We start from the raw sequence: 26,116 nt of genomic DNA on the forward strand, positions 1-26,116 counted from the left end.
AATAAATTTAAAACTATTCTATATTTTTACATTTTAATTACATGTTCAATGTTATTTTAAAACTACATTAAATTTTTTATAAATTTGATTGCATCTGTTATTTTGGGTCATGTGGTAGTTTGAAGCCGACCATCCTTGCCGTTTCCTCGACAGTCCTTTCTCCTTTTCCTTTAAATTCTGCATTTATTTCTTTGTATCTTCTAGAAAAATGTAAATAGTCATAATATGTCTTAGCTCTGAAGTGCATCTCATCTGCTGCTTTACAAAGTTGTTGATCTGTCGTTTGATGCTTTCGATACTGACTTAAAATATATCTGGCCATTTGATTCTCGGCTAATTTCTTAGAAGTTGCCTGTTTCCGTAATTCGGAGAGCACTTGCCGCAATGTAACAAGAGCAGGCTTTGATGAGAATGACGCCATTTTGAGACCTTCAAACAAATTTAGATCGTCAACTTTTCTATCATTAATGACGTTATAAATTCTTCAGCGTTTTCATATTTTGGCTTATCTGGTTTATTCCAAAAGTCAGCTGGTACACATTCCAATTTATCTTTTGGAAAGTAATGTACTGATATATCATTAAATATATCCTTATATATGAAATTATTGTCTAAAAGCACTTCTTGAGTGAAAGGATAAATTTTATGTATTAATGGAACAGTTTCTTTTACAACTCGACTTAATTGATTTTCTATAATCGATGTAAAACTATTACAAAGAAGAATGCAATTTTCTAAGTTCTCTACCCAATTGCTCCAAAAAAAATTATTTGTGAGTTGTTTTGGACAGTGTGGAAGATATACTAAGGTTACTCCTTGTTCACTAATTATGTAACTTCCTTCAGTATTTTCTTTAATAACATCTAATTTGAACTTTTTTAAAATTTCACATTCATCTTTATAAAATATCGGGTCATGTACACATACTTTATTGGGTTTATATTTGTTTTTTAGACATAGTAGTAGTGCTAATTGGTACTTCGAAATATTGCACTCTCCGATGTGCCCAAGGCCAAAACAAACGATTTCTACGATGTTCCTATCTTTTAAAATATTACTTACGGCTTTATCTATTTTTTTCAAATATTCTGATGTGCTTAATTCCTCTACACAGGTGTGAACACGTCTAAAAATAAATAAAAATTAAAACATGACACTAACCTCAAATTTATCTTTAGAGTATGTAAACATTTACCGATAAGATTTTTCAATATCTATTTTAGTTTCCTGTTTTTGAAAATTCGTTTCCTTGGGAGGTACTTTAGTTGATTTACTTTTTAAAGACTTTTTAGTCGTAATAATTTGAAAACCATCACTGTCAATTAGAGATTTTGACATTTTAAGCAACATTGGCTACATACCATTTGACGCCAACAACGCCATCGAACATAACATCGGAAGACGGAAATGCCTTCCACTAACATAAAAACGGTACTGTTGACCAATTTTATAGGTGAAACGCATATTTGAACACTATGTGTTCGCAATATAGTGGCATGATAAAAATACGGGTAGCAGTGTCTTCGGTGCGACAAAGTCAGCCCTGCGATCACCAACCCGCCTGTCCAGCGTGGTCTTTTTTTTTTTTTTTTAAATCTATACCTCCGACATGGGGGTCGGAGCACGTTATTTGCTATTTACTCTTTCATACCAGTTCTCGCTTTCATGCCTCTCGTACTTTCATGCCGCATACTTTTTCTTTCTTTCATTCATCTCTTTCTTGCTCGGGGTGGGGAACCACTACTGTTTTGGCCTACGTCAGCTTGGCTACTTACTGCTATATTTCTTAATTACGGGTAAATAATTGTACACAATTTGCTTTTTTAAGAATGGTTTTGTTTTACAGGGCTGTTCTTTTGTTGTTATTTTAGCATAATATTATTTTTGCCCTGGTGATGTTTATCATCTCCAGTCCAAACTGTTAAATTTTGACAACTTTTAAAGGGATACAATTTTTGTTCTGTCTTACACACTATGGGTCTTAAATCTATTTTAATTTTATTTTACAGTTTCTATTTACTTATACATTTGTTTTACCCATTATCTAATTGATTTTTATTTGTATAATTCCTAAATTTACATTTTCTTAATGCTAGTAATAATGCTTAAATCTTATACGCTATAACTGGCTTACAAAGTCTGATTCCTATTTTAATCTTAATTTTAGCTTTTTAAAACTACTTACACTAATTTACAAACTCAGTGGCTTATACTAATCCTAATTTACAATTTAATCTATGCTATTTAAATATATACTTACTATATAATAATAGCATAATTGCCTGCCTTATTAATGGAGAGCGATTTATTTATTTGCCAACCCATACTGCTAGGATCAGGACTCGCCATTATTTTTACAAACCCTTTATGTTTTGAAGTTGCCCTGCTTAACCAAACGCAGATGTCCCGTGCGGTAGTCGGTGGCCGCGTGCTCCCCTCTTGCTCTGCGCGGGTCTTGTTCCGCAACAAACATATAAGTTTCCTCCGAAGCCAGGACCCACGCAGACCGTCCCGCGCGTATCTCGCCAGGGGGCTTGAGACTACTCGTTCGCATGCCACCACGCCGACCATTGCACCCTCAAGAATATGCGACTGTTGATCGCGCTAGGTTATCCCACCTCTTCCTGACCGGGCAGTCGTTGCTGAACGCGTTGTGATCTACGCTGTCCAGCTTCGCCCGCCTGCAGTTCCTACACGAGGGAGGGACGGCCGCCACCCAGTCCACGCAGTCAGTCTTGAGGTGCGGACCGCCACAGTGACTGCACACGTCTGCCAACTCCGCACAAAACCTCTTGCTGTGGCCCATATCCCAGGCATCGCGCGCACTGGACCAGCGGCGACTGGTCCTCGGCCCTAACCCTTTGGAGGTCGATATGTACATATCCTTTTTGGACAATCCTATTCCAAAGGGTGGGCGAGGTTTCCAGCACCACGTGGCCCGCATGCGGATTCCTGGCCTTTTTGCGGAATCGAACCCGAACCCTGTTTGTCTCCTGGTCGAGGCCGTCGAACAGCTCCCGATTCTGGTTCCTTAGGGCCTTAAACACATCCTCGTCAGTGTTAACTGAGAGGACGCCCCTCAGAACCAGAAGCGGGTCCCTGTTGCTGACCTCCTCGACCAAGAGGCCCTTACCTTTCTCTTCTACCCTTTCTCTAACCTTGCTCCGCTCTTCTTTCGTGCTGAAGGCTATGACAACTTTTTTATCTTTGGCCTTGCGCACCCTTTCCACTTTGGTCCAGCCATCCTTCGCCTGGACCGCTTCCCTAAGTTGGGAGAGCACGTCGTCCCCTGTCATTGTCTCGTCCGTGGACGAGACAACCAGCGAGTGTAGAGCGGCTTGTCCCCTCGGCGGAGATCCAGCCGCAGCCACACTCGCATATGACCTCTGCGCGGCGACCACCTGCTCCTGCTTTCAGGCGCTGCCCGTTTTCGAGCAGGAGGCGGGTATGCTCCTCGAGCTTCTGGCTTAGCGAGGGGTCCAGGGCCACTGCAGGTGCGGGGCCGGCATCGTCGGATAACGGTCCCACCCTTACCGCATTCCCCTCACCCACTCGAGCCTTCAGCCTCCCGAGTTCCGCCTCACTCGCCTCGAACAGTTCATAGAGGCCATCGATGACCTGACCTATCATTTTTTTTATACTCCCTTTTTAAATTTTTCGAATTGGTCGTAGCCGTCGCGCAGAGGTGCACCAAGTCGTCAGCCGCCTCCATCCTGGAGCTACTCCTGGTATGCTCTATGGATTGGCGGGAAAGAAGGTGGGGACTGCAGAGCATGGCCTCTTCCGGTGACTCTGGAGCCCCCACCGCCCCCGCCTTGTCCTTGCTCGTCCTACTTACAGTAGGTGTCGGCCCTTTGCTGGGGCTCGTCCGAGATGGAAGCCTTGCTGCCATCCCGTCCGTCGGCTTATTAGTAGTCTTTGCAGGCTGGGCCAGTCCGGCCTTGTTCTTTTGGGGGGGGGGGGGGGGTGCACACGCCAAACATGTCAGAGGTGCGTCACAAATAAAAATATAAAATTAAATTGTTATAAAATTTAAAGTCGTATAGTCGATAATATAATAATAAGTATTTTAAGCTTTCCGGGAACGGCTCGTAAATAGTCGCTCCCCAATCAAAAAGGCAGGCAAATATGCCCCAGTACCTAACAACTTAATCCTAATCTTAACCTATGAAAAAGCAGAGAAAACTCTACTTTTTCTTTATCGACTCTACGTAGAGTCTCTATCCAGCGTGGTGACTATGAGCAATATACATGAGTTCATGCCAATTTTGGCTCGAACTTTTGGAGGCCTATGTCCAGCGGTGGACTGCGATAGGCTAAAATGATGATGGTGATGAGTTGGATGGTTACCCCGCCCTCGGTCGGCTTTTAAGTTCCAAGGTGGTAGGGAAATTGTGTTATCCCTTAGTCAGCTCTTACGACACTTACGGGAAGAAAGGGGGCGCTATCTTCTTACTGCCGTAACCACACTGCAACTATTGATGTAGCCGACGATAAAGAAGTGAGCCTACCAATATTAACGAACAGCAAGTAAAAAATATCATTATAATAACTGTTAAGTATGTGCAATCGGTTAGACCGATTCTAATCTATTTATTTTGGTCAATTTTTTGTATACTTTATATTTGACTAGGAAAGAAAGACTTTATTTTTGTCCACAATAAGCCAATTATTAAGCGCATAGAACGGGGACCGATTCCAATTTTTCCAAGTTTTGTCTACTGTTTTTTTTTTAGCGTTTGCAAATATTTAAAATTTAGACATGGAGATATTTTTTAATTTTCATCTTCTTAAAACCAGGAGCTATAATAATAATTGCATTCATTAGTTTCATTTTATGTAAACTACTTTTACTACTCTGGTTCAACCTCGTGTAGGTACCGATATCCTGTTTCACAATATCACTCGTCCCAGTGGCGTAGCGAGCTTCTTTTTAGCGAAGCCCCATCCCCATTCTAAAACCATTTTTTTGTTTTGCGGATCATTTGGCACCCCTTTGTGAGTAGCACCTGGGGCACGATGTCCCCGCTTGCTCCCCACTCACTATGCCACTGACTGGTTCTTTTTCATTTAAAGTTCTAGAAACATTTATCATTAATGAAACTGTAGGAAATATGGGTAATATAGGTATATAAATATAGGTAATTATATATAAGGTATCATATTTTATTTTCGTCTACGTATCTAATACTATTAAACGAGCAACTCTTGTATATATATATATATATATATATATATATATATATAATCTGAATCTCGGAAACGGCTCCAACGATTTTCATAAAATTTAGTATATAGGAGGTTTCGGGGGAGATAAATCCATCTAGCTAGGATTCATTTTTAGAAAATGTCGTTTTATCTCTGTTTTTAAGGAGTGAAAAAAATATCGTTAGAATGCGAAGGTAAATTTCGCATTTGCCAATTTAGTTGCAATAACTTGGTGGGAAATCGGCCGGTCAGGATCAACTGAGAAGATAATGGTTCAAATCCTCATGTCCCTGATCAATTATTTTTTCTTTTTTTTTCTAATTGCACTCGTTATTTTTTATTTAAATAGGCAGTTCTTATTTTTTATTATTATGTTGATAAAATCAAAAAATGTTATTGATATTTTATCATTATTATTTTTAATTATTTTTTCATTTTGATTTTTTATATTTATTTATATTTTTAATTATTGTCGGTAAAAAAATATTATTCATATTTTATAAATATGTAATTCGTATTTAAATATGATTTTAAAAAAAAATACAATTTGTTGGAGCGTCTATCAGTTTTTGAGAAGCAATTACTCTCAATCTTGTAATTGTGTACGCTTCAGCCTGTAATATCCCACTACTGGGCATAGGCCTCTTTCCCCATGCAGGAGAAGGATCAGAGCTTAATCCACCACGCTACTCCAATGCGGGTTGGTGGATATATTCCCTACTATGAGTAACGATCGCTATCAGGTGTACATGATAACAACCGGGACCGACGGCTTAACGTGCTCTCCGAGGCACGGTGGGGAGACCCACAAGGATTGCACAAACACCCATACCACGGCAAACACCTGTATGGCCAATACAAATGTTTGTCATGTGTGGGGATCGAACCCGCAACCGCTAGACCAACAGGTACAATCCATGACGCCGCGGTTACAGCCATGGATTGTAATTGTGTATTTTGTATCAATTTTTAATTTATCGTTATTTTTTATTTTTATTTTGCATTAATTCATTATTAATAATTGTGTTTGCAGGTAAACGAAAAAAAATTGACTTCAATTAAATCGACAAGTAATACAATATCCCTAAAATCAATAAAAGAAAAAAAAAAAGTAATACAATAAATTAGTCAAGAAATACGCATTGTCAAAGATTGCTCCAAAAGTTGTAATCAGATCTCGATGAAATATGACCACATGATATACATCGGCATTCGATTAAGTTAATCAAATCGGTACACCTAGTAAAAAGTTATGTGGATTGTCGAGAGTTTCCCTCGATTTCTCTAGAATCCCATCATCAGATCCTGGTTTTCTTATCATGGTACCACACCAGGGATATCTCCGTTCCAATAAAAAAAGAATTATCAAAATCTATTCATAAATGACGAAGTTATCCCCGAACATTCATTAAAATATACATATAATAAAATGGTAGGAAAATCAAAACTGTACATTGAATATTTTTTTAAAAGAATACTTGGAGTTTGATCTACAATTGATACCGAAGCCAAAAATATAGTTTTTATAATTTTTGTCTGTTTGTCTGTCCTTGCCCAAAGTTCGTTTCACCCTAATCCACATTGACATTATTGGCCCTTTACCACTTTCGCAAGGCTATCTGTATTGCCTAACGGCGGTAGACCGATTTACTCGATGGCCAGAAGTACTGCCGATCGCGGATATTACTGCGGAAACAGTGGCCCAAGCACTCCTGTCAACGTGGATCGCTCGATTCGGTTGTCCATCTACAATTACAACCGACCGTGGTCGTCAATTTGAGTCGGCGTTATTTCAGTGCCTCTCAATGACCGCTGGTTTCGAGCATAAACGCACGGCTGCGTATCATCCAGCGTGCAATGGCATGGTGGAAAGATTTCACCGTCAACTCAAAGCTGCCATCGTTTGCCATGCTAATGACAGGTGGACGGAATCTCTGCCATGGGTTCTCCTAGGCATTCGTAGTGCCTTCAAAGAGGATCTTCAGTTCTTATCTGCTGAGCTTGTTTACGGGGAGCCGTTAAGGTTACCGGGCGAATTCTTCCAGCCTGCTGATGGTGGTACAACGGATCTCTCTGACTTCTCCGCTCGCCTTAAACAGAACGCTTCTCGTCACGCTAGCCCGAAAGTTTTTGTTTATAAGGAACTAGCTACCACCGATCACATTTTCCTCCGCGAAGACGCATCGCGTGATTCTCTCCATCCTGCATATTCAGGCCCCCATAAGGTTTTGTCAAGGGATGACAAAGTTTTCAAAATACTTTTAAAGGGTAAAGAGATCACGGTATCAATAGACCGCACTAAGCCGACCTTTATACTGTCTGACCCTACAAATTCTGAACCAGAACCTTTGCCAGATGTTCAGAAACAGCATACAACTCGTTCTGGACGTCGAGTTCATTTTCCAGATTTTTATCGCCCTTGACGGTCTCTGGAGGGGAGTGGTGTAGGCTACCTGGTATTTATTATTTGTTTATGTATATTATATTTATTTGTATCAGACATATATTAACTTTTATTATTTGATTTACAAAATATTATTTTTATATATATTTAATAAACAAGCATATCCGCACGATACCCGTAGTATACGGCGTATTTGACATTAGTTATATCTCTCGCGATTTTTAAATTCTAACTAATTTGTCATTTCTTAAAGAACGCTCTAGAAATAGCTCAGAGCGCATGATCGATAATTTTGACAAGGGCTAGCGAGAAAAACGTAATTTGGTTTTGTAATAAATAAAATTGTGGATATCGAATATATATTGTTTGAGTGCTAAACTGTAAATAAATATATTGTTTAACTCCTAAATATGTATATCTCGTAATTATATCGCATGTTGTCTTGAATTTTTTGCATTATAAATCATCCTTGAGGTATATTTTCTCTGCTTGAGTGCGCGTTTTGTAAATAGCTTAGGTTATATTGTTAAAATTTTAAATATTTCTTTGTTTCATTCGAGTAATTGTCATTATTTTTTTGTTACATTTTTTTTCTTTTCCTTTTAATTATTTTTCTAGTTAGTTGGTGTCAAACGTATAAAGAGCCATTTAGATTCAGTAAGTAAAATCGGATACAGATAGTATCTAATTGATAAAATTGTTGTTCACGGGTTGGTCATTGTTTTGAGAAAAGAGAAATTTACAACATATCTTAAACGTTACGTCTGCGTTACGACTGCAACACAGTTTTATACTAATGTAGTTATTATCGTTACAAATTGTTTTTGTTATGTACCAAATATTTGAAATAAATAAATATTATATTATTATTATTATATTATCCGAAGGAACTTCGTTCCTACCTGGTGTCCCATGACACCACATAATTTTTTTTTACTCTCCTCAGTCGGGTAAAAATATTAGATTTACACACTATACACATAATTCAATTAACTATTAACATAATAAGTGCACTAGCACTAGGAAAATACTAATTTAATATTTCTCGTGTATTAAGCAAAGACGTACTTTGCCTTGAAAATAACAACTTTTATTACTGCCAACAAAAAATATTTTATTTTTACCATCCCAGTGTTTTTTTTTTGTTTTATTTTTTTTTTTAATTACTTTTATTCATGAAGCCATAAACGTATTGCACTGATTATCTTTGTTAAGCAATAACTAAGATTTTAGGAAATGTAAGATCTTGATATATATTATTGTATTTGCCTTGTATGTAATAAAAATAAAAATATACCTATATACTGACAAGCCTGTCCCTTGGGTACCAATCACGATTAGTAGAAGATCCGAACTAAAGACGAAGTTCACTTCAATGCATGAAAATTAGTGTGCTCTTTGCAACACTTCCCAAACAATTTATCCAGTATATTAATAAAACTAGCTTAATGCAAAATATATTGTTTTAAAGACTGATGATGCTGAGGGCCAGAGCAACCTCATAACATTTGCCGTTTTATGCTAGAACTGTACTGTAATATAATTTAAATATACGCGGCTACTTCTGCTTCAGAGAAAGCAGTCGTGGGCCGGTTTTATGTTGATGTAGATACATTGCTGAACATAATTCCTTTCAGAGAGGTAACCATTGTGATAGGGTGACTGGAACGCAAAAGTGGGGTGTACCAGCAGTGATCCGGTCAAAGACACGGTTGTCGGTGGCTATGGCCTTGGGAAAAGGAATGATAGAGGTGAAAAAATTCCTTCAATACTGTGTGGAAAATCAGCTTTCTGTCATGAACACCTGGTTTTAAAACAATCCGAGGAGACTTTAGACGTAGATCTCTCCATCTGGCCATAAAAATCAGATCGACTTCATAACTATTAAGTCGAGGTTGCAATCGTCTATGACAAATGCGGGACACTACCGGGTACTAAAAGACAGTACCGGGTGCCAACGGTTGAAGCGATTACCAACGGTTGATAACGGACAAATAAACCGGCTCTACAGCATTTTCAAAAAGTAGTTGACACAAGGATCAAGTCATTTGATTCCCTTCGACTTTAGCAATGCTGATTGGAACAGCCTTAAAAAGTTTGTTTTAGATACCGCCGAAGAGAGCAGGAAACTATTTAAATGTAATAGAAAGAAAAGTGGATTAGTAAGGTTTAATGGACGCTGATAGAGTGGTAACGGATACCTAGCGCTATCATGCGGGTACCACGCTGAACTCCATAGATCAAATCGCTGGGACAAGAATGATCACACTAACTTACTTAGTGAGGAAGTTAAGAGGCACGCGGATAGGGCACAAACTAAAGACTTCTCACGAAGATCAAACAACTAACTGGCACCTTCAAACCGGTTGGTGAAGATAGAAAGAGAGAGAGTGTTATATTTCGCATATTACTGTAAGGGCAAGTAAAAAAGTTTTACTTCAGTCGTGTGGTCTAAAGCGCACTCGTTTTTTTTTTAATTATAATTTTTGAAGTAAACTACTTTACGTACGCTTGACTACGGGAGTAAGCTCGTGAATGCGTGTGGAGAGCGTTACGAAAAGTGTGATTGGGCGAAGCAAACGGTGCGACAGACAGAGGTACGAGCATACGCTTTCTTTCTCTCTTCCTCTCATAGCCATGTTTTGTATATCTAAGACACAGCGCAGGCCTATTGTAATGAAATTTTACTTCAGCGGTGTGGTCTAAATCACACTCTTTTTTTTTTGAGATATGGATGATACTATTTTAACTCTAAAAGTTTTTTTTTATCTCTAGAGAGCGCCATATCACTCGACAGGCTTTGTATTTATTTGTTGTTTTTTTTTGTGAATTACGGCGTCCAAAATCCGCAATTTTGAATTTTTCTTTATGTAGGCAGTGACACTCGAGCCATCAAGACGAATCTAACGGCACCTCAAACGTTATCCTATAAGCCGCTTAGGCTGTAGTGGAAAACATTGAAATATACATACTACTCGTAAAAAATTACCCTCGTTCTGTAGTCGGGTAAAACTACACTAAGTGTAGTAGTAGTTTTCCAGGTGTTTCGGTTTCGATTTCAGTTTCGGTTAGACACTAGTTTATGTATTAAACAAATGGAGAACGAGGACTGAAAATATTTCAACAACAATTTAATTTATTAAAGTTGTCTTCACGCGATTTCGGCTGGCAACGTATCAGATATATGGCGATATACGTATTATTTACCTACTGGATCATTATCACTAGCACATGAAAGTTTATATAATTAAATGTAAAATTTAATACATAAAATATACCTATACCAAAACCAGATGTTGTTACATAATAAAATAGGTACTTCACGATAATAACGGTGCTCAGTTATATTTTTTTACTTATTTCAACAAACTTAGTTTTTTATTGACTTTGTTAGCATCTACAAGTAACAATGGGTCCGAAATTGATATATTTATTATATATTTGTTGCCTGCTCGTTACTGGGTCTATGCGACTCTGCATATGGTAATTTCAAAAATATTCTGTACAATCATCATCATCATCATTCCAGCCTATTGCAGTCCACTGCTGGACATAGGCCTCCACAAGTGTGTTGCCCATAGTCACCACGCTGGGCAGGCGGGTTGGTGACTGTTCTGTACAAAATAGTAATATATCTCTGTCGATAATTTGCTATCACGTGACTAACTTATTATTTTAGTAATTTGTAAACAAATTATTCTTGTATTGATCCGTTGCTTGAAAATCGATTAAATATTTTTATGTAACGATTAACAATATGACTTGCCCGATGCAGATCGCACAGAGTGCGGTGCTTTACTAACCCGGCTTGCTTTCTGCTCCGGTAGTTGTGTCCGATTCCCACCCGAGTTTCGTTGTAAATAATGTTTTTATTTATTTATCATTTAAATGCGTTTTATTTTAAGTATATTTATATATAAAAACAAATGTTATCTATACCAAACATTAAGTTAATAACTGTAGAAACGGACAACAATATACTCGTATCTTTAAAATACTCAATATTAAATATATTTATTGTTTTATTTATTATTTATAAACTATTTTATTTCTATTAATTGCCGTAGCAACATCGTTGATTACGTTTAACGTTTATTTTTATATTTTATTGGTTTTTTATTCTCGTAGTTTCAATAGTTTCGACTTTATTATCCACTGCTCTGCTACGATATATCGTACGACTAGCATGTTTTACAGCCTCACCTATCTTTGAACAATGTAGCTTTCTTAACTTTTATTGATGACAAAAAACATCAACATCAAACATCTTTTTCTTTATAATGTCAATACTACAAATATACGACATGTTACAAGGCCTATACGTCCTTTTTCTGCTTTTGCTCCTAAGTTTAAAGGCTTAATTTCAATAAGTATTTTAATGCTAACTAAAGTGCACGACTTTCTCATTATAACATAAAATAATTTGACGAATAACTGGCTATATTTATGTTAAGGAATTAACATACACTAATTTATTTTGTTAATTTCAGTGGCTACGATCAAAAAATGTTCTTTCAAGGATGATGAATACTTTATAAAAACAGTACAAAATGTTGTAAGAGATGTTAGCACAAATGGTATCAAAGAATTAAACATACCAGCGACTGATCGTATGAACCTGTCAGGTCTAGCAATACCAATATTAGGAATGTTTAATGTAAAAGTATTGGAGGGTACTATAAGCGGGGTGAAAGATTGTGTGATTAATCATATTCAGTAAGTATTCCACAAAACCTCCTCAAATCTGAAATACGCATTTGTCCAAATCCCGAAATGTAATGTAATATTAAGATTAATAAATATATAATAACTAGCTATGCCCGCGGCTTCGCCCGCATTGAAATTAGTGTGTCACAAAGTTTTCCCGGCAAACTTCCAGTGAAACTCTCATCAAAATCGGCTTAGCCGTTCCGTAAACCTTCTTCTTACCAACGGTAAAACCGCATGAAAATCCGTTCAGTGGATTTTGAGCGAATCGATCATATACACTTTTGTGGACTTTGTTTTATAATACACTAACTGTTGCCCGCGACTACGCCCGCGTGGTTATGCAGATATGCATTACTATTAAGATGTTTAACGCAAATTATTTTTTTATTTCAGTCACTTGAAATGCTTATTATCTAACTGAGTAACTTTTTAAAAGGCACAATTTAGTATAATTTAATAGTTATTTTTATAAAACCTCTCTATACACCACATTTTTAGTTTTATTTTCAGGTTATATATGTTTCATACAAACTATCAACCCCAATTAAACCCCCTTAGCGGTGGAATATCATAAAATCCGTTCTTAGCGGACGTCTGCTAACTCCCTGCTAAATTTTGTCTTTGTCCAACCTGGATGGATAGACCATCCAGCGGTTTTTGAGTTCTCGTGATGAGTGAGTTAGTGACCTTTCTCTTTTATATATATAGATTACGATGCATTATTTGGACACCTCCTCACCATCTATAGAGCATATATTTTAAATTTCAAGTCTCTTACTTGAAAAACATGAGACTTTCATAGAATTTTCCGACCCCCGTTTTATCCCTTTAGGGATCGATTTTCATAAAATCAGTTCTTAGCGAATGTCTACGCCCTATAAGGAACCTGCCAAATTTCAAGCTTGTAGCTGTTATAGTTTCGGAGATTTCGTGATGAGTGAGTCAACCTACCATCCCCCGTTTCAACTCCAAAAGAGAGTTGATTTCTAAAGATACATTATTTGGTCACCTTTTTACCATCTATAGAGCATACATTTTAAATTTCAAATCTCTTACTTTAAAAATATAGGACTTTCATACAAACTTGCAACCCCCGTTTTATCCCCTTAGGGTTCATTTTCGTAAAATCCGTTCTTAGCGGATGCTTACGTCCTATAAGAAGCCTACCTGCCAAATTTCAAGTTTGTAGGTGTTATAGTTTCGGAGATTTCGTGATGAGTGAGTGACCTTTCGCTTTTATATATAATAATATAGAATATAGAATATAGAATATAGAATATAGAATATAGAATATAGAATATAGAATATAGAATATAGAATATAGAATATAGAATATAGCATATAGAATATAGAATATAGAATATAGAATATAGAATATAGAATATAGAATATAGAATATAGAATATAGAATATAGAATATAGAATATAGAATATAGAATATAGAATATAGAATATAGAATATAGAATATAGAATATAGAATATAGAATATAGAATATAGAATATAGAATATAGAATATAGAATATAGAATATAGAATATAGAATATAGAATATAGAATATAGAATATAGAATATAGAATATAGAATATAGAATATAGAATATAGAATATAGAATATAGAATATAGGATATAGATATAGATTATAGATTATATAGATAAAAGACGGTAGACAGAAACTTTTTATTGTAACAAACATAGAATAACTTAATAACTGTCTTTTGGTCTAATCAGCAATCGGTTTGTTTGAAAACTTATAAGACTTAAGAAATAAGAGTATAAAACACTTTATTGTTACATAACCGTACGACATTTTTGTTTACCGAACTCTTCCAAAACATTTTTAAAAATTTGGATTCTCTGCAGACCATTTTGGGTCCAGCATCAGCTCAATGTGGATATATCGCAAGATCATATCATAACGTGCAAGGAAACTTATTTAAACTAGCTCCTGGCTTGATTTTATCAAACATAGCTAAGAACAATCGCAAGGTAACTCGCTCGCACATAAAGTACCGTAATTATTTTGTTTTATATTAATGTAAAAGGCACTTTAATTTTAAAGCTTTAAGTCGCAATGATGTTACCGCACCGTTACCCCTCCCATCGTTGCTTGATCGGCGCTTAGAGAGAGACCAAGTCTTTTTGTATAAGATACTGAAATGAAATCTCATATTGATTCGGCGTTTTTGTTAAAAAATATTAATTTGAGATGCCCTCGGACGAGTTCGCGTTCAAAAAGGTTATTTTCTGTCCCTGTAACCAGGACCAAATATGCTGGAGACATCTTTGTTCTCAGGTCCTGTAAAAACTATGACGACATATTTAACTCTATTGACATTTTTAATTGTACCCTAACCTCATTTAAGCAGCATGTTAGGGACGTAATAAGTAAAAAAATAATAATGTATTTCTTTGATTAAAAAAAATTATAATAAATTATACTTAATTTTAATTCTAATCTTTGACCTATTTTTAAATTATAATCCTTTCATTTGACATAATTGACACGCTCGACTCTTTTTATGACTTATTTTTATAAATCACAAATTTTTATATCTAAGTATTTTTTTTTTTGTCTTTTTTGATAGTTAATTTAATTTATATTGTGTGTATATTATTGTTAATGGAAACTTTAGTGATTAATGTGTTTTTGTAAGAAAATTAATTGTATGTGATTTTTATATTGTATGTTTCCCAAATAAATAAATAAATGTGTGTGAATTATTTAAACATTTGCATATTATGTTATTAGATAAAATAATACCTAATCATATTTTTGTATTATTCATTTTTCAATATTCTTAGATACTTATGATATATTTTTTTAGCTCAAAAGCTTTTTTGATCTTTCGAGAGCGCCACATCGGATTTAAGGGACGTGAAATCAGCTAATAAGTCTTTTAATATGATACTGCCCCGTTTAGGGTATATATGTTCTGTGGATACTGCACTCGACTGGAATTACAAAAATTCCTTTTTTTATGACGTCCAAAATCCAAAATTCTGAATTTTTTTAACCGACTTCCAAAAAAGGAGGAGGTTCTCAATTCGACTGTATTTTTTTTTTTTTTTTTTTATGTATGTTACATCAGAACTTTTGACCAGGTAGACCGATTTCGACAAATTTTGTTTTAATCGAAAGGTGGTGTGTGCCAATTGGTCCCATTTAAATTTATTTGAGATCTAACAACTACTTTTCGAATTATATCTAATAATGCGTTTTTACTTGACGCTTTTTTCGTCGACCTACGTTGTATTATACCACATAACTTTCTACTGGGTGTACCGATTTTGATTATTCTTTTTTTGTTGGAAAGGGGATATATCTAGTTTGGTACCATGATAAGGAAACCAGGATCTGATGATGGGATCCCAGATAAATCGAGGGAAACTCTTGAAAATCCGCAATAACTTTTTACTGGGTGTATCGATTTTGATAATTTTTACTTTAATCGAAAGCTGATGTTTATCATGTGGTCACATATAAATTTTATCGAGATCTGATAACTACTTTTTGATTAATTTTTGATAACGCGTATTTACTTGACATTATTTTCGTCACCTTACGTTGTATTATACCTCATAACTTTTTACTGGGTGCACCGATTTTGACGTTTCTTATATAAATTAAAAGCTACTATTCGTCACGTGGTCCCATTCAAATTTAATTGAGATTTGATTAGTAATTTGTGAGTTATATCTAATATTGCGTATTTACTTGACGGTTTTTTCGTCACCCTACGTTGTATAATACGTTATATCTTTTTACTGGGTACACTGATTTTGATCTTTTTTGTATAAATTAAAAGCTAATACTTGTCATGTCGTCCGTTTTAAATATGATTGAGATATAATGAGCAATTTTTGAGTAATCTTTGATGACACGTATTTACATGACGATGTTAAGACGGCTGTGGTCATGTTCAATACTTTGCCACAACGCCATCTATCAAAATTTAATGAAATTACTTCGTTCACTATCGATCAAATTACAATATTCCACTAGAGTAGAGAGTAGCAGTTTATTCGTTATAAATATATTTGAGCTTTTAATTTTTGAGTTATCGCTAATACTGGGTATTTACTTGGCTATTTTACGTCGACCAACGTTATATTAACCTCATTACTATTTTACTGGGTGGACCGATATCGATAATTCTTTTTTTAATCGATAGGTGGTGCTTGTCATGTGGTCCCATTTAAATATAATTGAGATTTGACTCGAACTTTTTGAGCTATATCTGATATGGCGTATTTACTTGACTGTTTTTGGAGTTTTCTCCTTAAGAATCGATTTTCATTTAAGGCCCCGGAATGAAAAAATTGAACAGTAAAATCTACTGAACGAATGACCTTGTTAGAGATGGCGTTCAGACGTTTTCTAATAACGCAATTAGGTTCCGATAGATGGCGTTATTGCATTCATTTATTTACAATTTGATATAGTAATAATATATTTCTTAGACTAGTAAGCCTTTTTGTGCCTATTCAGACAGTTGATCTGAAGGGGTAAACTCCAGTCGTGCATCGGAGCTGTGTGAAAACATGAACATTACATATTTTTAATAAAAAAGACATAAACCGTAATTCAATATAAATCCGCTTCAACTAAAAAACCCGCCGTAATAAGCGATGTCAGCGCTTCGCGCGAATCGACGACGGGCCTTTTATGAAATTTCTGCCTACAATCATGTCGCTAACAAAATGTTAGAAATAACAGTAGAACATTATATAATTCTACAATTTTATAATGTCGCGTTATATGGAATACGAACAAAATATTACTATTTTTTCGTCGATCTACGTTGTATTACTCTTCGATGTAATTGAAGTCGGTTTTTTTTTCGTTTGCGAGCAAACACAATTATTTATGTAGGCAGTGTCACTTCGGCCATTAAAACAAATCTAACGGCATCGGCACCTCAAACAGTTTCAGCCAGACACTAATTTTTGTATTGTACAAATGGAGAACGAGGTGTGAAAATATTTCAACAACAATTTTATTAATTTGTCTGGACGTGATTTCAGTACACAACGTGTTAGATATAAGGCGATTTATGTATTATTTTCCCGCATTGGATCCGCCAACCCGCATTGGAGCAGCGTAGTGAGAAAGAGGCCCAGTAGTGGCATATTACAGGCTGAAGCGTATGTATTATCTTGTATTATCTTGTTGTATGGTCGTTATCATTAGCACATAAGAGTATTTTTATTATGAATTATAAGGTTCTATACAAAAATATACCTACACCAGTTCTAGTTTAGGTTAGGTTAGATATAGGTCATTAGCACATGAGAGAATATAAATTAATTGTAATATTTTACACAAAAAATATATCTAAATCAGAACCGAATGTATGTTACACAAAAAAAATACTTCACTATAATAATAATGCTCATTTTATTTTTTTCATTATTTATTATGTACATTAATTAACACAAGAAATTTACTTATTTGAAATTTTTTGCTTGACATTAATTATTATTTTTAGGATTCCGCATCCCAAAGCTGCCACAATAGCCCTTTTACTAAGACCCCTATTAGTTCGTTTTTCCATCGATTTGGCTGTCTATTGTAGATTTGCTGCATTAAAATTTACAGTCAGCGGCTATTATGTACATCACAGGTAGATTAATTTATGGGAGGTTAAATTTTTGTTATTTCTGACTCTAGCTAAAAAATAGCTCTAAAATTAGTAACATTGTGTGCTAGAATATAGGTATATAAATTCGAAAAATACCCAAAACCGAATCGGAGCACCCCACTGCCCACGTGGTCTTGGTCTGCCCTACCCCTAGAGTGTTTTTTTTAAGCCGGAGGCGCGGAGGGAGGGCAGCCCTCGCACACATGGGCGGAAGGGCTGCACTTCCCGCAGCGCCGGAGCCAAGCGTTATTCAAACCTCAAAGGTAGTAGGTTAATTTTTTCCGATTTAAAAATTGAACTTCAAAACTTCAACCACTGTATCTCTGTAACAATGGGGTTTACACGAAAATAGTTGTCCGGGGGGGGGGGGGGGGTGAAAAACCCACAATCCCTAACACCCCCTACCCCAACCGCTTTCCCCCCACCCCCATAAATTTCTTGCCGGCCATGTACATAATTACCCTTAATTCTTCAAATGACGATTCAAAAGTAACTCTGTAACCTATTTGAATAAAGTAATTTTTTATTCTGATTTTAATTTTTTTTTTTTACGTCATGGAACAAACACTTCATGTACGAATCCGGTTCATGGTTTGTAAGCACTGTTTTTTTATTGACTTCAACTTAATATAAATTAAAATGTTGACTGCTACAGTTGATTACTCTGTTAGCATCTACAAGAACGATGGGTCCGAAATGGATATGCTTCGTTGTCTGCGCGTTACTGAGTCTGTGCGATTCTGCATATGGTAAGTTCCAAAATATTTTTATTTAATTTTATTGATAACAAAAAACAAATGATCTTTTTCTTTATAATGTCAATATTACAGGTGTACGCTATGTTGGTAGTCTTATACATCAATTTTCTGGTTTTGTTCACGAATTTAAATGTATATTATCGATAAGTATTTTTAATGCTAACTAAAACAGTATACGACTATCTCATGTAAAATATGTAACATAAATGAATTTGACGAATAACCAGTTATATGTATATTAAGTAACTAACATACACTAATTTATTTTGTTAATTTCAGTGGATACAATCAATAAATGTTCTTTCAAGGATGATGAATGCTTTACAAAAACAGTACAAAAAATCCTAATAGATGTTGGCACAAATGGTATCAAAGAATTAAATATGCCAGCGGTTGATCGTTTGGACCTCACAGGTCTATCAGTATCAATATTCGGAATGTTTAATATAAATGTGATAGAGGGTTATATAACGGGAGTGAAAGATTGTGTGATTAATCATGCCCAGTAAGTATTCCACAAAACCTCCTCAAATGTGATAATAAAAGAACTAAACTTATTAAATCTAAGAAGAATTAATTAACTGTAATTTAATCTAATCAGCAATCGGTTTGTTAGAAAACTTTTATAAGTTATATCAGACTAGATTTATTATGACTTATAAAAGTGTGATCATAAAACACTGACATAATTAAATCAATGGTTGTTTCAGCAACGATTTTGATGCACGAGAGACACAATTGGACCTTGTTTGTGATGTTACAATCAATTCAAAGAATAAATTTGACAACCTTAGCCCTGCAGCTCAGAAATTGTTTGGCGCTGAAGACGTCAGTGGAATTGGATCATTTGTACTGAAAATTAGTAAGTGCTGAATTAACTAAAATTATATCAAATTAACTAAGAATTCGTTTCTTAAATTTTAGAACCTTTTGGTCATTTTGGTTTGGTTTGGTTGGAGTTCGACGGTTTATATTTAAATGTCTTTCTGATACTAGTCAATTGGTGGAAGCCATTGTAATTGCTATGTCCTTACGCGCTTCAGCCTATAATATCCCACTGATGGGCATATACCTTTTTCCCCATGTAGGAGAAGGATCAAAGAGGAGTGATAACAACCGGAACCGACGGCTTAACGTGCTCTCCGAGGCGCCGTTGAGACAGCACTGTGAAATCTATTGGTCTGAAATTGTGTAATACGTATATAACCCCTATCATATTCGGAGCCATTTACTCCCTAAATATCCGCTATATCCGCTCAAAGCCGCTTTATTCTTATTCTTGTCCTTTTTATAAGACCGCCTTTTGTAAACATTCTTTTTTCTTTTTCTTTTCTTGCATATTTTATGTTACATGTATTGTTTCTGGTTGTATATAAAGAAATATTTAATCACAATCACTACTGGAAATAGATCTCCTACACAGCTTTTCAAACTACTCAGTACTGTCTGTCGGACTTCGCGGAGGTCTGTCTCTAGTTCTTAATTTTTATAAACTTTTGTGCGCAATTGTTTTAAATTTACAGATAAGATTCATATAAAAATGAAATATCCCTTTGACATTGTGAAAAAGGATGATGGAGATATATATATTGTGCTTAAGAAGGACGGTTTAAAATCAGATTTCGAAATCGAAAATCTTAATATTAAGACTGATAAAATATTGGTCGGCAAACAAGATCTCAGTAAGTATAAGAAAACTATTCTTTCTACTTTATAACTGCTTCTATAATAAACCCGTGATAAATAAGTAAGAAAAAAATTATATTATGTTACATTAAAGGGTAAAAATAGTCAAGTAAATACGATTACGGATTTTTAAGTTCCAAGGTGGTAGTGGAACTGTGTTATCCCTCAGTCGCCTCTTACGACACCCACGGGAAGAGAGAAGGTGGCTATATTCTTAACTGCCGTAACCACACAGCAACTTAAAAAATAAACTTTCCAACTTAGAAACCCATTAGTGATTAATTTTAATTAAAAAGATGATAGATAATTATAATAAAAAAGTAAATACATAAGAAAAGTTATTTATATCATTATTATTTATTACTGACGTAAGAAATACTATTATTACTGACTTAATCATAAACATTGTTTCAATATATTAAGTTGATAATTGAACAGTTTTATTATTCTCGAATATTTTCTAAATGCGAAATGATTTTTAATGTTTTTTTCATTTTTCAGGTGAATTCGTCGAGAAATTAGTTAATGAAAATTGGAAATCCCTTCTGCCAACGTTCGGAAACAGTATATTCGACGTTGCGTTATCTATAGTAAAAGAAGTTTTAGGGAAATTCTATGATAATGTTCCTGCCAAATACTATTTTATCGAGGACCTAACTTCTTATTTGTAAAAGGTGTAAACATAAAATGTCTGACTGTTTTTCATGTATAAAACCTATATATTATAATATATATATTTATCTTTAATGCAATGTTTTTATCACAATTCCTATTTGTTAACCGACTTTTAGGGTTTCGTACCTAAAAAGGAAAAACAGAACGCCTATAGTATTACTTTGTTGTCGGTCTGTCTGCCAAGACCATTTTTCTTAGGAATGCGTGGAGTATGAAGCTGAAATTCATATCAAATACTCAAGTCTACTGTCCTCCTTTCGAGCTATGAAATAATTAAACTTCTAAGCCAACGCAATCAAAATATACAGCCGTTTATTCTACAAATTTACGACACTCGCAGGGGAATTAAAACCTACAGGGTACTTCCCGTGAACTCTGAATCTTGAATTGGTACGAAGGAACGTCTCATAGCACAGATAAATGAAAAATTGTGATAAGCGTAAATTTTTAGTTACATCTAATAATCTAAGCGCATAACTCGAGAATGGCTCGACCAATTTGACTAATTTTTTAAGCTATTCCATAGCTTTTATCGCAGGTTTTGAGCGCGGTAACCAAATCAAGAAACTCCGTAACGAAAATAAAACCTAACACCCCCCACCCCACCTACCACGTAGCTCGGCAGAGCGTTCGCTTAACGTGTATGTATATGGTACGACTGTACGAAGCTCGCACGGATCGAGACGAGCTGCTTCATGTATTGTAAGCATAGATGAAGTAAAAAAAAGTAGATAATGCGCGGCCTTTGTTGTAGTGAAGCCACAAAACTCGGCTCCTTCAAGTAAACACACGCGCTCACGCACACATATGCATCAAACTACGCTCATTTTCGTTAGTATCTCACGAGGCCTCGTACAGTAGTAACTTTGCCTATAAAATGCCGTTCTTTTGTAATTAAATAGTGCAAAAACAATACCAAAGTGAACAAAAAGTCTGAAGAAATATCGTTTCACACGTAAATACATACAAAACTTTATATTTTTTGTTATTCCAAAATAATATTGAGGTTATTCGGAACTTATAATTTCTATGCCCCGAAATGACATACCGAGGGAGTGTTACCAGTAATTTTTATTTCCATTAGCCCAAAATGCGGGTAAGTAAATTGTAGGCAATCTTAGAAAAATAATTAAGTAGAATGTGGACATCATTATTGTGTTTTTTTTTATCGTGTGATTTTATGTTTTACCTAAATTGAAGTCAATATGAATTTTTAACTCGTTTTTGTCTGTTTAAATTTGTGAATTAACTACTCATATTTTACTACTAAATGTCATGATTTTAGGTTTACAACGAATATTTAATAGGAGATAGAATAGGTAGCTGCTGTGCGACTGAGCTGAAATGAACTACAACGACAGCCATCCTCATCTAGTGTGGTTTGTTCAAACCATTTTGATAAAGCTGACATGTACGGTACAAAACGTGGACTTCGCAGAGTACCATCACGTATATACTACTACTTACTACTAGGTATTTTAATGTTGAATTTTTTGTTCTAGGACCTACCGGATGAGTCTTAAAGTCGTTAACCAAGATTCAATCTTTGATACACTTAGAAAACATAAACTAAGAGAAAAGTTAAAAAAACAGGAACTTTATTTAAAAAAAAATGTAAAAAAATTAAATCATTACAGCAAAGAGTTAGACGTCTTTAAAACAGGAACTTGCCCTTCAGAGGAATCATCAATTACTTAAAAACGCAATTTTTATTGACACAGATTTATATAATTCATTAAATCAAAACATGGCTGCAATAGATTTATTTAACAATTTGAAGCAAAAAAGGAGTAAATATATTTAAAACTATAAACAGATTTTTATTTTCGCATACCCATTTTACCTATGTATATTAAATTAATTGTGTTTAATCCCATTTAATAAAATTTTCAGGGACTTTTTTTAAAAAGTGTCAACACTTCACTCACTCACACATATTTAAAAAAGTGGCTTCACTTTTTTGTTCTAAGTGCGTTATCTATACTTTTTACTTGATCTATGATTGTAAGATAATAAAAATATTTCAAACGATATTAACTTCTCATTTATTCAATAAAAGAAAAAAAATGTTTTCTTATCGGTCACCACGATCAAAAAGTGTAACTTGAATTAATATCAAAGAAAAAAAAAAACTACATAAATAATAAATAAATAAATAATTATAATTTGATAAAAATGCTACAGAGCCACACGTTTCTTTTTTGTATGTTTCTTAAGGCCCACGGAAGGTTTTAATACTAAAAACAAAAAATAATTTAAAATAAATAAATTTAAAAAAATGAATTTTTACTATTAACTTTAGCCAGAACGAAGTTTATCCGGGCAGCTAGTGATATAATAAAAATATTTTTAGTAATTTTGTTTGTACGGAACCCTCGATGCGCGAGTCTGACTCGCACTTGGTCGGTTTTTTTTTTAATTTTAATGAATATTTTCTCAGAACTTGTTAGTGGGTGGACGATTTCGAGGATTCTTTTTTTAAACGAAAAGGCCACCTTTCCTGTGGTCCCATTTCGATTTATTCGAGATCGGGCAAGAACTTTTCGAGTTAGATCTAATAATGCAAATTATTTTTTCATCAATCGACGTTGTATTATTCGGCTTTTTAAGTTCCAAGATGGTAGTGGAACCTTGTTATCCCTTAGTCGCCTCTTACGACACCCACGGGAAGAGAGGGGGTGGCTATATTCTTTGGTGCCGTAGCCACACAGCATTTCTTACCCACTTCAACGATTATTATTATTATAATTTATTTACTTAAAAAAAATGCGTGCGTACAAAGTACACATGTCAGAAGTGAAACTTCTTTGGCAAACTAATTTTTAAGTCCTGTTTATATTTATATAAATCTAAAGCTTTAGATTTCCGTTCTAGCGCCATCTAGTTACTTTGCAATGTAAATGATAATAATGATTTTAACCTCCCTTGTATCTGCTGGACTCCTACCGGCCCAACGACAGTAAAGAAAGGGTCAATTGAAGTTCAAGAGTCAGCTAGGTATCTATTGAATGTTACAAATTTCTTAGATTTACAGCAGTATAACACCGTTTCGAATTCATGTGGTATAACACTTGATCTTATTTTCAGTAATTTTAGTATTGATGTTGCGAGGTCCTTGAATGTACTTGTGGAAGAGGATAGCTTTCACCCTTCATTGTCTGTTGATCTAACTGATGTTATAGCACCACCACTTGGTGAGAAGCGCTCTGACAAATATTTATTCAATAAAGCAAAGTATAACATTTTTCATCAACTTTTAAACAATTTTGACTGGCATACTATTTTAAATAATATCCCAATAAATGACGCTACACAGATTTTTTATCATATTTTATATGAAATTATAGACAAATGTGTTCCAAAACTTGTTTCGCATGGTAAGGATAGATATCCAATATGGTATAGCAAATCACTGATACGTATTATTAAAGAAAAAAACAAATTACATTGTCAATGGAAGAAATTTAGTAACCCTGTAGACTATGATAGGTTTTCCCTTCTGCGAAAGAGATGTAAAGATGTTGAAAACGACCTTTTTACAAAATATATATTCAAAACTGAAAACTTAATTAGATGGAACCCCAAATATGTTTTTAATTATGTAAAAAGTAAACGAATAATTAAAAGTAACTATCCGAAAATCATGTTTTACGAGAATAAAAACCTTCGAAACAAGGCAGATATTAGTCTGGCTTTTAGCAATTTTTTCGAAAAAATGTTTCAAAAACCGTTACAAAAGTACGAGTTTCCTTCCTATACTTATTCAAAATCAATAAATAAGTTAACTGACATTACTGTAGATAGGCAAAGGGTATACAAATATTTATCGGCCTTAGATGTAACAAAAGGGGCAGGTTCTGATAAAATTCCACCATCTTTTATTGTGAAATGTGCAGATATTCTTGCCTACCCATTAAGTATACTTTATAACAAATCCTTTAAGGAATGTATAGTTCCGTCTGTTTGGAAACAAGCTTACATTGTACAAATACACAAAAAAGGGTTAAAAATTAAAATTGAAAACTATAGACCGATTTCGATCCTGAATACGTTTAGTGAAGTTCAAGAAAAAATTGTTTACAGGGCTTTGTATCCTATTGTTTTAACAAATATTCCGCAGGAACAGCACGGGTTCACTAAGAGTCGCTCTACTCTCGTCAATCTATCGGTCTTCAAAAATGAAATATTACAAAGTATGAGTGATCGCTTTCAGGTTGATGTAATTTATACAGACTTTGAAAAGGCTTTCGATCGCGTGGATCATGCCATACTTCTTCAGAAGCTATTTTCTTTAGGTATTTGTGGAGACTTGTATCGGTGGTTCAAGTCTTATATTACTAATCGATCTCAAGCAGTTGTCGTTGGCAGTAGCAAATCTAATTATATTGCGATTGATTCCGGGGTTCCTCGGGGATCGTTGCTTGGGCCTTTGTTGTACTCTATATACATAAATGTTTTATGCAATTGTATCCAGAACTCTAAATTCATTTTATATGCCGATAAGGCCAAATTTTATAAGAGAATATAGTCAGTTGAAGATTGCTTATTACTTCAAGACGATTGTAAATATATAGATAAATGTAAGTAAATGTACTCACATTACTTTTTCACGCAATAGAACCGACTATTGTGGTACCTACAAATTTAAAGCTGCTACAATCAAGAAAGTTTCTTCTGTTGTTGACCTGGGCGTCACGTTGGATCAAAAAATGACTTTCTCTGCACACATAGACCGCATATGAGATAAAAGCTATAAAGACTTGGGATTTGTAATGCGGGTCTCGAGAGAATTTAATAACATAAATACAATAAAATTGCTTATTTTTGCTATGTTCGAAGTCTCCTGGATTATTGTTCTTCCATGTGGAATCCCCAGTATGTAACATATATTCAGGTTTTAGAAAAAATTCAACGTAAATTTGTTCAATATTTAAATTTTCGCACTGGACATAGGGATTCAAAATATGATACCTCGTGTGCTCATTATGAAATCACCACCTTGGAAGATCGCCGTAACGTAGCGGATATGAT

General features: G+C 34.7%; 4 protein-coding genes across 5 annotated transcripts; 2 read left to right on the forward strand and 2 right to left on the reverse strand.

Annotated features, from left to right (window-relative positions):
- Window positions 1–19: 19 nt before the first annotated feature.
- On the reverse strand, window positions 20–1,245 carry LOC123658164 (protein FMC1 homolog). 2 transcript variants are annotated; one of them, XM_045593603.1, is made up of 2 exons: window positions 1,162–1,245; window positions 20–429 (listed from the first exon to the last, which is right to left on the reverse strand). In XM_045593603.1, the coding sequence occupies exon 2, from the start codon at window positions 419–421 to the stop codon at window positions 98–100; it is 324 nt and encodes a 107-aa protein (XP_045449559.1). In that variant the 5' UTR covers window positions 422–429; window positions 1,162–1,245; the 3' UTR covers window positions 20–97. The 2 variants fall into 2 exon arrangements, with proteins under 2 accessions (XP_045449559.1, XP_045449558.1); XM_045593602.1 differs by lacking the exon at window positions 1,162–1,245 and adding an exon at window positions 1,063–1,151.
- LOC123658163 (SRR1-like protein) lies at window positions 436–1,410 on the reverse strand. Its single transcript, XM_045593600.1, has 2 exons — window positions 1,196–1,410; window positions 436–1,126 (listed from the first exon to the last, which is right to left on the reverse strand). Exons 1-2 carry the CDS (start codon window positions 1,348–1,350, stop codon window positions 442–444), a joined length of 840 nt encoding a protein of 279 aa, XP_045449556.1. The 5' UTR covers window positions 1,351–1,410; the 3' UTR covers window positions 436–441.
- A 5,603-nt stretch (window positions 1,411–7,013) lies between these two features.
- On the forward strand, window positions 7,014–7,631 carry LOC123658281. The gene has a single exon (XM_045593717.1). The coding sequence runs from the start codon at window positions 7,014–7,016 to the stop codon at window positions 7,629–7,631; it is 618 nt and encodes a 205-aa protein (XP_045449673.1).
- An 11,020-nt stretch (window positions 7,632–18,651) lies between these two features.
- LOC123658282 lies at window positions 18,652–21,081 on the forward strand. Its single transcript, XM_045593719.1, has 4 exons — window positions 18,652–18,715; window positions 19,004–19,229; window positions 19,435–19,586; window positions 20,912–21,081. The coding sequence occupies exons 1-4, from the start codon at window positions 18,652–18,654 to the stop codon at window positions 21,079–21,081; spliced, it is 612 nt and encodes a 203-aa protein (XP_045449675.1).
- The last annotated feature ends 5,035 nt before the right edge of the window (window positions 21,082–26,116 follow it).

The sequence above is a fragment of the Melitaea cinxia genome, chromosome 12 (assembly GCF_905220565.1).
Source record: "Melitaea cinxia chromosome 12, ilMelCinx1.1, whole genome shotgun sequence".
NCBI classification, from domain to species: domain Eukaryota; kingdom Metazoa; phylum Arthropoda; class Insecta; order Lepidoptera; family Nymphalidae; genus Melitaea; species Melitaea cinxia.